General features: G+C 40.7%; 1 protein-coding gene across 1 annotated transcript in view; it reads right to left on the minus strand.

Annotated features, from left to right (window-relative positions):
* Nucleotides 1-4,062, minus strand: part of LOC102213859 (metalloreductase STEAP4) — a 7,094-nt gene extending 3,032 nt beyond the window's left edge. Inside the window, exons 1-9 of the mRNA XM_005738539.2 lie at nucleotides 3,437-4,062; nucleotides 2,953-3,060; nucleotides 2,789-2,859; nucleotides 2,574-2,661; nucleotides 1,573-1,851; nucleotides 1,322-1,416; nucleotides 1,111-1,221; nucleotides 653-695; nucleotides 406-570 (exon numbers count right to left, since the gene is read on the minus strand). Coding sequence (XP_005738596.1) covers nucleotides 406-570; nucleotides 653-695; nucleotides 1,111-1,221; nucleotides 1,322-1,416; nucleotides 1,573-1,851; nucleotides 2,574-2,661; nucleotides 2,789-2,859; nucleotides 2,953-3,060; nucleotides 3,437-3,637 — 1,161 coding nt within the window. The 5' untranslated portion in view covers nucleotides 3,638-4,062. The remainder of the gene's footprint in view (nucleotides 1-405; nucleotides 571-652; nucleotides 696-1,110; nucleotides 1,222-1,321; nucleotides 1,417-1,572; nucleotides 1,852-2,573; nucleotides 2,662-2,788; nucleotides 2,860-2,952; nucleotides 3,061-3,436) is intronic.
* Between the last annotated feature and the right edge of the window lie 7,331 nt (nucleotides 4,063-11,393).

The raw sequence follows: 11,393 nt of genomic DNA on the forward strand, positions 1-11,393 counted from the left end.
TGATAAACGGACCCTGGCTCTTGAATCACAACTTAAGTTAACAGGGTACACTATATAATTCTGGCCTCTTTTATTCAATAAGAACATTTTAAGTCAGCTATATTTTCTAAATAAGTGGATGAGCAGGTCAATTCTATTAACTTGTTAGGACAGCTTTACAAGGCAACGTTGGGTCTAAGCTTTCTCCAGTTAACGTTTTTATTACTTTCTTTTCTTTACTGTCTAGCAGGTCTTGCTAAAGTGCTCCATGCTTTCATCTCATGATGTTTGGGCTACTATAAATCCCTCCTCTTCTGCTTCCAGCTCATTGAAAACTTGGCTGCCAGACTTCTAACAAATTCAAAGATCAATCCCCTTCTGCTAGAGATACATCACTTTAGATACTACATTTTATATCCGTCTTACCTGTATAAAGCTGAACTCTCTCCAGCTGAGCACATTGCTGACAGAAGGGAGGGAAGTTATTCCCAAAAGGAGATACAGGCCAAATCCCAGAATCCCAATAACGTAGTACGAGTCAGTACGCCAGGCCATGGTGGTGTCAAACGGTGACGTTTTGTTCTCCTTGATCTTAAAATCACAGTAAACATTTTTACCAGCTGTTTACAGAGTGGTGGAACTAGGTATGATTAAAAATGTTTCCAAGTCTTACCTGTGAGATAGTATGTGCTGCCAGTCTGTATCTCACATAATATCTGAGGGCAAAAATGATTATTTAGAGAAAAATCATGTGGACAATTCAGATGGGCATAACTCTTTAAGATCTGAAATAAAACCTAGATGAAGACTTCACAAGAATTGCTGAATTAACATTATTCACAAGTTTATTAAAGCATGATTTAGGCTTATCATTATAGCTGTATATATGTGAAAGGGTTACCTAGGCAACCAGACCCTGACATGTCATCTATGGGTAGTCTAAAACTAGTGCTTAAAGTTGAATCCACACATGAAGCATTTGTCAACGATGTGGCGACCAGAGACCAAAAGAAAGTCAATGACATTTGGGACCATGTACATCTTCCCAAACAATGTTATTCTAGTGAGCAGTTATAAACAGTCCCAGATATGTTCAATGAAGAGGCATGAAGATGCGCAGCTCTTACACACCTGATAGGGATGATAAGAGTGTAGAGCACATGCAGAGAAGCCAAAGCAAGAGCTACGAGTCCCAGCTGTTTCCTGCACAACATCCAACGATCCAACCAGTCGGGGAAACGCCTGAAACATGGGTTTGAGTAGTATGGCACAAAAATGATTAGAAAATTGCACACCTCTCTGCTGGGATTAAATATAATTGCATCCTATTTTGATTACTGACTTGTATTTAGTTCCTCTGTAGAGCTGAAGGAAGGCAGCTATGACTCCAGGCAAGTAACACAAAGACAGCATAATGAGCGACACGATGGGGAACACCTGAAAGAAGGAGACAGGAAGTTGTTTTGAGGATAAAAACCATGAGTTTTAAGTGAAAACTTTTTATTTGTTCAGTCATTTTTTATGGGATACATTTGGCGGTGACTTTTCAAAGTGTACCATGTGCTAATTTGTAAGGTAATAAACAGGATTTACCTTGTTGGCCAAGGATGCCATGATTCTAAAGGAGATGTCTTTATCATTCACCACATACGAATAGATGACATCTCTGATGAGTAGATAGAAGAAGAAGAAGGCAGTGAGGCCAGTGGCCAATTGCAAGGGCAGCCTCCACTCTGGGAAGAGCTGCAGAGGGAAATCCTCCAGCTCTCTGGCTGCAGTCAGAGACCCCCTGTCCAGAACAGTGAAGCCTAATTTGGTAGCCACCTCTATTACTGCCTGCTTTGCCTCAAGACTGTTCCCACACACGTACACCTGGAGAGGAAAGAAAAACAATCTATATTTTTTAACGCTCAAGAAGCGCCCCATGTGAGAAGTGCAGGTTTTCATCATTTCTACATTTACACATTTATGTTTATGAATCTCACACACGTGATGATCAACCAACAGAGACACACTGACAGTCAATGTGGTCATAGGAATGCTCAACACCTATGCAATGTTGCTGATGGTGCTCAAAATTAAACATAGTCCAGTGCATAAACATGTACTCCCCACAACACACGCGTTCTCCTGTGGTTTTTATTTTTTATTTATTGTCCACTGGGACTCCGAAACTGGATCAAAATGAGCAGAAAAATACACACATGCTGCAGTGAGAGAGCAAAACACATGACGGGAAGCTTAGATCTAAGAGAGAGTGTGGAGTTAATTGATTCAAGGATACCACAGAGACAGCATTCTCAGGAAAGACATGAGGCTGACTCCTCTCCTCCTCTTTCGCTTGGCTTTGGTTTGATCAAAACTTCAAAATGAGTTAATAATATAATTTGGTTGGAAATATTTTCCTTTAGGAAAGAGATTATTATTTTTAACTTCTTGGTCAGCAGTCGCTGTGTGAACATATCAGAGACTGTCAAATGCATGTGGTTCTGCATGGAAATACGTAATAGTTTTTACTATAAGGCCTTTTACATGACCCCTAGTATTCATGCGAGCAAGGAGATTGTAACACAACAAGCAGATGTAGCTTTTACCTGTCTGTTGGCATCTGAAGGTCCATTCTGAAGGGCCCATGCAGACAAGGTGTTAAATCCCTTCACCACCTGAGCTCCAGGGATTAGCCTGGTTATTAAACAACAATCATTTGCCTCATGTTCTTACATTTTTTTTTTAGGTGATTCAACCCACATGGTCCATGAGATATCCCAATATTTCATATTATTACATTACTGCCCTAGTTTCCTCTTACCTCTGCAGATATTCAGCATTGGCCTCGGGGTACATATTCTTCTTGAGGTTGTTGCTGACATCCACCAGAACCTTCCAATCAATAAAATAAATACAGTGGATGAAAAGTTAGAAATGATCCAAGTGCTTTGTCACACAAAGTCATCTCACTGTGCAACAAGGTACCTTCCCCTTGAGCTGAGGTGCAAGCGTCTCCAGGAAGTTGTAGTTTTCTCTGTGAATACAAACAAAAACCAGCCTGGCTGATTGGGCTGCAGCCACATGACTCATCGCCTGCACAAGACATAAACACAGGAGAACTGTCACGCATGGCCATGACACATAGTAACACGACCGCTGACAAATGGTTTCATTTACTTTGACATTCTAGTTCAGTCGGGACAAGAAACAAACCAATGCACAATGTAGAGCACAAACAAAAACAGCAACATCTGGAGAGATGCTTGCATGTCCACAAATTATCAGCAAACAAATTTAGCTAAACAAGGTCAAGTCTGATTAGAAGAGCTGCTTTTCTCACAGCATTAACTATGCACTTTGAACACGGGTATTTGTTTTGGTTAAGGACTATCCTTCAGTTCACATGTTGTGATATCAGCTGTCAAATAAGAACAAGAACAACAAAAACAACAGACATCATGCTCTGTACCTGAGTTCCCGGAGGCAATGGGCCACAGCTGTGGGGTCTGCGGCTGCCGTACACCACCTTGTAGCCAGTCTGGAACAAACGTTGGCCCAGAGAGCGCCCTAAGTCCCCCGTCCCAAAGATACATAGCATTTCCTGCTCAGTGGCTGCTGCTGTGCTCAAAGGACACAGCGATACGCTCTCTGAATTCACCTCCTTTGACATGCTGCTCAGTCTGTCACACAACACGGCCACAGTCTGACACAAAAAGGGAGAATACCTCCTGTGGTTCTGAAAGAATAAAACGCTCTACCAGGTCTTCTGCAAGCCCAGTGACAGCTGGGTAATGTGTCCAAGTTCAAGACAGTTGTAACTAAATTACTGTTACTTCAAATAAGGAAATCTTCTGGAAAAAGTGCCAGTGGACCATCTGACTGCCTCTCAAGTTCATGTGTCTGTTCTGTCATTTTCTAGACTGACAGATTTTTCAGTCCTGAGTCAGTTTTTGTATTGGTCTATCCCCTCCCATTTTAGGATTGGCTCAGACTGAAGTCTGTTTAATCTGGGAAACTCCATGGCAAAAGATTGGAGGCAGGTTTCAGAGAGCCCTAGTTTTCTATCTGAGCCTCTCTGTCTCTCTGTGCTTTGCTTTGCCAGGAAAACTGTGGCAAAGTAAAGAATTATGGCAGGCTTCTGGGAAACCACACATATTATGCAACACTGGAAAACAAGACTTCAATGTACTATAGCTGGAAAAAAATATTTTCCCCAATTTATCACATAAAGTCACAGCACAAGAAACCCAGATTACGCAGTAGATGAAAGTTGTTGATATGAGGACATGAAGGAAATGCGCAGTTAAGAATCAACGTGTGGAATGTTTCTGCTCAGACAAGCTCACCATAACAGGTTCATACATGTAGATGGAAACCGTGCCTCAAATTAAACACACACACAAAACTTCATAGACAAAATCACAGTCACCTCATATTACATGTAAAATTCCCACGTCCTGTACCTACATAATTGCTTGGTCTTGAGTGCAAAACAAATAACACTTATTTTAATATCATAAGGATAATTGTGGTTCACTGGGAGTCAAAGAATACAATCCTCATAATCAGTCAGGGATATAGTGGTCAGAAGAGGTGCACCCTGATTCATGGAGTTTGTAGGCAAACCCACCAATTACAGTCTAAGCTGCACTCATGTGTTGTCCCAGTGAGTAATTAATGTTCTTAGCCTCGTAACTTAAGCTGGCCTCTGAGTGCAGCCCTTCCTATTTTCCCAGAGGTCCAAAATAGCTCCACCGTTCAGGGCTGAGGTGAACCTCAGGCCTAGTGACCTGTCCTAATCTGTAATTACTCCCTCTGCTGTGCTGCATCACTAAGTGGTTGGCGTGTGGATGTATTGTTCAAAAATATCACTATACTTTACTAATGCAAACAGACACACACACACACACACACACACACGAGTATATATGCATATATGCACAAAGAAACAAAAAAAGTAATGAAATTTGTTGCTGATCTGGGTTCTTGGCCCATAATTAGCCAGAGACCTTAACTGCAATTAATCTCCTACTTGGTAAACAATTACTCACTTGCTCTTCCTCCCACAAGATACCAAGGTCAGAGGAAAAGCAGTGTTCAAGAGAAAGCATCTGGCTTGATCAGATCAGTAAATACAGTAAGAAGAAAAGTAAACAAATGAATGTCTGCTGGGTGAAAAAAATAGTTAAAGTTTATGTAAATCTAGCAGGTCAGTGTTATTTATATGATACAGTGTTTGTTTTGTCCCATATCAAGCGGTCAGTTATAACTAACCAGGAGTCCCTTAGCCTCTTAGACAAAAGTTCAGAGTTCAATCAGTAAAAGCCCAGGCACAAAAGCACAGAGCTAGACCTCAGTGAGCACAAGAGCTGCACTTAAGTACTTCTGAGCTCTATGCACCAAACAATCTAGCTTAAAACAGTGTGGGTGGATTTCTGATGATCAAAACAAAACTGAATGGAAGCGGCAATCACATATCAAATGTCAAGTCTGAAAAAAAGGCACTCTCAGGCTGATGATTGGGCCTTCCAGTATTCCCAGGCTAAAGCCATTACCATGATTGGCTTTACACTCTGCAATATATGAGTGTCTAAGCAAAAGCCAGACTGCATTACAGCCCCATAGTATGTCAATAGATTTTTCTGCGTGAAATGAGGCTTATAGAGAGAGTAACATCCAGCTTTCTTTGGTGTTATAGTGAAAAAGAGAGACTTTTAGTCATGCTGTTCAAGGTTTCGGTGCATACATACATGAAGAACGTTGATCGCAGAAGAACTTAGACCTTGATCATGTGTTACTGGATGAGATGGACACCAGGTTATAGATTATCTGAGTGTGATGGTCGGTTGTAGTGATAGTGACACACAGCAGAAAAATTTCCTGTAGATTGTGATTGGATGTCTAAAATCAAGGTCGATAATACAAAGAGGTGGTTGGTTTGTTAGAAGTCATTCTAGATAATGGTTCCACAATATTGTAGAGGTTTGACGGGTAGAGGTCATTGGATCTGAGGTGTGACCAAGCAAACAAGCTCCTGTGCCACTGGGCAAAAGAGAAGGGCAAAAAAACATCCTGGTCTGAGGCTAGAGTTTAGTACAGTGACTTTTCCCTCTTCTCGCTTCACCTCCTCTACATGACACATCTGCTGTTTGTGTTTACCTTAAGGCGCTGAATGTCCTCATGTGAACCTCCTTAGCTATCTTTTTGAAGTAATGTTTTGGGTTGCAGGCTATGACCCAACACAGGCAGAGACCACATCTAAAAACACCCTAGGACCTGGCGTCCACATATGTGGACATCACATTTTGGGTTATTTAGACCAAAATACTCAATTTTGCTCTACACAAGGGCCTGATATCCACTTGAGGACATTATACTGCCACTGTTCTAATGAAATTTTAAACAAATATCCTCATATGTGGCTCTCGATTTTCTTAGAAACAAAAATAAGGCTAAAAAAAAAATCGGGTAATTCTTTGTTTTTACATTCATCGGGTGCCAATATGCCCAAATATCAAAGAGGAATTAAAAAAGCATGCTTTGGAAGAGTTCGGGTCATAGGAGGTTAAGGCAGAAATATGAGAGACCCAGAAGGAAAAATAACCCAGGGCTAGTTGCAAGAAAATGTTTTTGAACATTCACCAGGATTTGTGCATTGATTGTACATAAAATCTGATTCAAAATTACAGACAAACAGAGTTTGAAAAAACTAATAAGACAAAGTTTGTGTTTGTGTGACAAACTTTGAAAAAATAATCACTGTGCTCTGTACTAATGACTTCATCAAAACTTTAAAAATAAGATTTGATTTGTGGGCTCCAGATCAGTACCGGCTTAAAACAATATGGTGTATTTAAGCTGATTAGGAACAAAATCAGCTCTCGTAAAAGGTTGGATCACAGTGATAGTAATAGTATAGTAATAAGCTACAAAACCTTTATGAAATTTTGGGGGTTCACCAGTCCTCAATAAGGGAAACTTTCAATACATGGAGAAAATTCAGAACTGCTGCTGCAGCGGGCTCCCTACAAAAATTCCATCTGCAGCACAACGTGGAGTGCCGAAAATAGGTGAAAATAACCTGTGTGCAGCAGAAAAACACCAGCAGCCAACACCTATCAAAGACCATCCAGAAACCATTTGTGGACAGATGGGACAAAAGTTGAAGTTTTTGGCAAAAAAAAAACAAAAAAAGCACAATATGTGTGGAGGAAAAGCACAACTCTGAAATATGATGAGGAATATGTCATTGGCTGAGGGATGTTTTTCTGCCTGACCCAGTATTTGTTTGTGAGAAAACCCAACTCAGAACACAACCTTAACCCACCCATGATGATTTAATATGAACTGCAGAGAACTGTTGATCAAGATGTCCTGGAAATGTTGAGAAACAGACACAGTTACATAAGTGTCCAAAATCCCTCCTCCTCTTCCTCCTCAACGTCCAAATCTCACAAACAAAAACATGTGAGGAATGTCGCTGCCGCAATAAGCTGTTTTTTTAGACACAACCCAACACAGTTTGCAGTTACTTGATTAAATGTGCTCAATAAACAGACGAGAAGTACAACTGTTTGTGCATTACTAGTTTAGTCTGATTAGGTTTGCCTAATCCTCATAATTCAGGAGGGTTTATGAACTCTTTTATTTTTTTTGCCAAAGGTACTTTTTCACCATTTACACTGAAAATAGCAAAGCTGTCAAAACCTCCCTTTTTCAAATTGTTTACACGAGTAACAGAGGAAAATAAAGTCCAGCTGGCTGCTTTGGACGCAGATGACATCCATAGTGAAACTTATCTTGGCTTTGGACAGAGTCAGAAACATTGCTGCAAGCTGTGCTTGCTCGTTGCTCTGCTACTCTCCCTCTCTTTCTCCCTCCCTCCCTCTCGCTGTCCCTCAGCTCTCTGGTCTATCATTTTGATCGTTTTAGAGATTTACAGTGAAATCTCCCTCCTGACCCCTAGTGCTCTGGAGCTCAATGAGTGATCTGTAAAGTTAATGGGTCAGATCCAATCTTTCCTTGTAACACACTTCACTCCACACGCACATCCGCACACACACACATGTGCTCCCTCGCCTCCGCTCATATATCTGTCTCTCTATCTCTTACAATGCAGAACAACATCAGGCTATGGTCTCAGCTTTATGAGCCCTAATCACAGTGGTTATAAAACCTGACTAAAAGATTGAACGGTTGTCTTGGTAACACTGATGTATGCAACACTGGAGGGGACCTGAGACTCTGGATATTGGGTCTACTTAGTGTGTGCTGTTGACACGGCCCATTCTGCCCCCTCAAAATAACACTAAAATTATGTGGAGGCGTTGGGCCCCTAAAGCTTCTACAAACACTCACAGGTATCTGCTTGCCTGGTTAGACCTTTACTCGGGACTGCTTGTCCAAACTGGTTTGGGTTGGAGGCAGTGCAGTTCCTTCTGTTATCATTCATCATGTAGTATCCTGCATAAAACCACCAAAGTGAAGCTTATTATACCAAAAATCCAGAGTAATTGAAAACATGTTGGTGGGGAACATTTCCTCGTGGCCTGCCGTGAACAGTCAGCTTGATCAGTGATAACATAGCAAGCAAGAACGTGATGGACTGTCCCAGTGCAGTGTCTGCAAAACAAGGGTACATGTGCTTCAAACGTCTGCTGCTCTTCTACAGGTATTATGTAGATTAGTCATCCTATAATAAGGGAAAAGTGAAAGGTTTAAAAGTAAATACAACTATAGAACCGCAGATGGAGCCACCACAGATGTAGCTACAACCTACTTTGGTGTAACCTCTGTTTTATTTCAATTAATGTGTGTGCAAAGTTATTTAATAACTTTAATATCCTTGAATACAAAGGTTAGAGAGCCAAAGTTAGAGAGACACAAATATGGGGAGCAGCAGAGAGCTCACACAATCAATGAAGTATTTATGCCCCAAATTCTGACATTAAGCAATTTGACAACTTGTAAAACCTTTACATATGATCTATTTACATATGAAATGATAACCTTAATGGAATCTGGTCATTCTGGAACATTCTGTTTAAACCAAGCTCATTTTCCTTCTTATCTGAATAAATAAACCTTTGATTTTGTATGTTTCAGTTGCATTTTACTCAAAATTATTACTCCATGTTTACTGGAGTAAACTATTTTTTGAGTGCACACTACCAAGTACACTTTAGTGCACACCATTTGACCTAACTAAATCTATTTCTTTCTGTTTAGGACTAATTGTATGTCTGTTGTGGTACTACACATGTACGTTTGTATGTGCGGGGATTAGTGTATTACGTTTTTGCACTTTTGTAACTCAGTTTTCAGTCTTTTCCATCAGTTCCTTTTTGTGTGTTTTGTAATACGGACTTTCCCGGCAGAAGAACACAGTGACCAAATTAATTTGTAATCTGGTACTTTCTATATCAACACATAGCCTACAGTATTATCTCTCTGGTGCTTTGCACAAATAGGTGGACTTGCATGGAATCGGATTTTGGGATTGATTTATTATTTTGGTCCAGGCATGACAACACTAACCACATACTTAACTCACAAGTGAAAATGAAATATGAAATGTTTTAGCTTCTGTCTTTGCTCTTGTAAAGTAAATGACTTCTAAGGGGATTTATTTGTTTGTTTTTTGCCAATTCTCTTAGCTGGCTCCTTCATCGCTCTGCTTAAAGATATTTTAGGCATTGAATTTCTATTTTTTTTTTATGAGCAATGGAGCCCAGTTAAATGATCTGATGTTTCAAATGTTTATGTACAGAATCTGACAACAGCCACTGGGTTTTAGTCAGCTGGATTAAATCACATTTTGGAGTTAAGATCTTAATAAATAATGCCTGCATTTGAAAGCCTCATATGTGATAATAAATATTACAATAGCAAGGTTTTTAGGCATGCAGTTTGAATGATGCGGTGTATAAATCCGGGAGCAACATCAGAGGCAGACACGTCTGTCATATGTGCTGTATTATGCGGGACTTTTTCCGTCATCTTTGACTATTTTACGACCTTGAGCAACCATCTCCCAAGATAAACTTCTATCTTATGAGCCCTGTGTGTGGGTCAGGTACCAGCTGTTGATGAAATTTAGCAGCAGCAGAAGCAGCGGTAACCGTGGCAGCACGAGTTGCAAAGTGAGCCATAAAAGCAGCTACACTGGCAGAGCAGGAGTGTAACCGGGGCTTTTGACAGCTTAAATACACCACCTTATTACAAAGACTCAGTTGGATGTTGCAGCAAATACTGTGTCACATGAGAGTCTGGAAGTGCTGTGCAAATTGTCTGCCTGAACTAGCTTTGTAGGCTTTGCTCCATTTATGCCATTTAGGATTTATTCTTTGTGTATTCTGACAAACATGCTATAGGGAGTGAAAAGCAACCTATTCTAAAATTTTACTGCTATTGCAATAAGTTTTATGATTTGCCAAAAACACCTCTTTCCCAACACACTAAAAACAAGAAGTGAAACGGTATAAAGTGGAAGCAGAATGAACCGCTCATCGCTTTTGTAAATATGTATGTATTATGCTTCAGTGAATTATCTCTAACTACAAATGACCAGAAGGACGTTCACTCAGTGTTTAAACTGCAAGTTTGTGAACAGCATATGTTAGAGTGAAAACAACAATAAAAAAAAACTGTGTAAGGCTCTAAGTCGCTTGTGCCTGGCATACATGTTTCATGCACCTAGAGTATTGCAGAGATCTGCGAGCTGTTGAGTAAAACTTCACTTCCTCCACATCTGACCTAATGTGGCCACCCTTCATGTCTTTTAATCACACCGCTCACTCCGTTTCTGTGTTTTTCCCCTCCATTTGACTCCAGAAGCCGTTCCTTCTCAGCACCTACAACATCAAATCCCACTCTGGAACAGAAGTCCTCACAGTAGTGAATATATAATTCATCCCCATGACCACACGCTGCTGAATATTTCACTCTGACAGTCATGTATAATTATGACTCTGTGTCAAGCTGTCACTCTACTGCCCCCTCTCTGGTAGTTTCTCCACACAGCCCTTCAGGCCTCAAAAAAACCCCCAAAAAACTGTTTCCTTGGCAGTGTGGGCTGCCTTCTCGTCTTTGGGAGGAAGTGGATTGCTCAATTACTGTCAATCGCAGGCTTACAAACCACCATTCATACCTGGTCCTACCGCCAATGAAACACATAAGGAGTCGCAGTTACTTGCAAAAATTATGTGGCACTGAGCAGAAATCCACAGAATGCATACTGTGGTGTTTAGGTAATGAGATAAAGGAAGCTGTAACGACCCTCACGAGGGAAGTAATGAGACTTAATGGGAGTTAATGGGGTTACACTGATCAGGAGAGCAGAGAGACCCCAGGTTAATACCGCTACTAACAGGACAGAGACTGAGTGAGGGGGGTATACACACACACACACACACACACACACACAC

The sequence above is a fragment of the Pundamilia nyererei genome, unplaced genomic scaffold (genome assembly GCF_000239375.1).
Source record: "Pundamilia nyererei isolate P.nyererei 1_Seehausen unplaced genomic scaffold, PunNye1.0 scaffold00084, whole genome shotgun sequence".
Lineage (NCBI taxonomy): Eukaryota > Metazoa > Chordata > Actinopteri > Cichliformes > Cichlidae > Pundamilia > Pundamilia nyererei.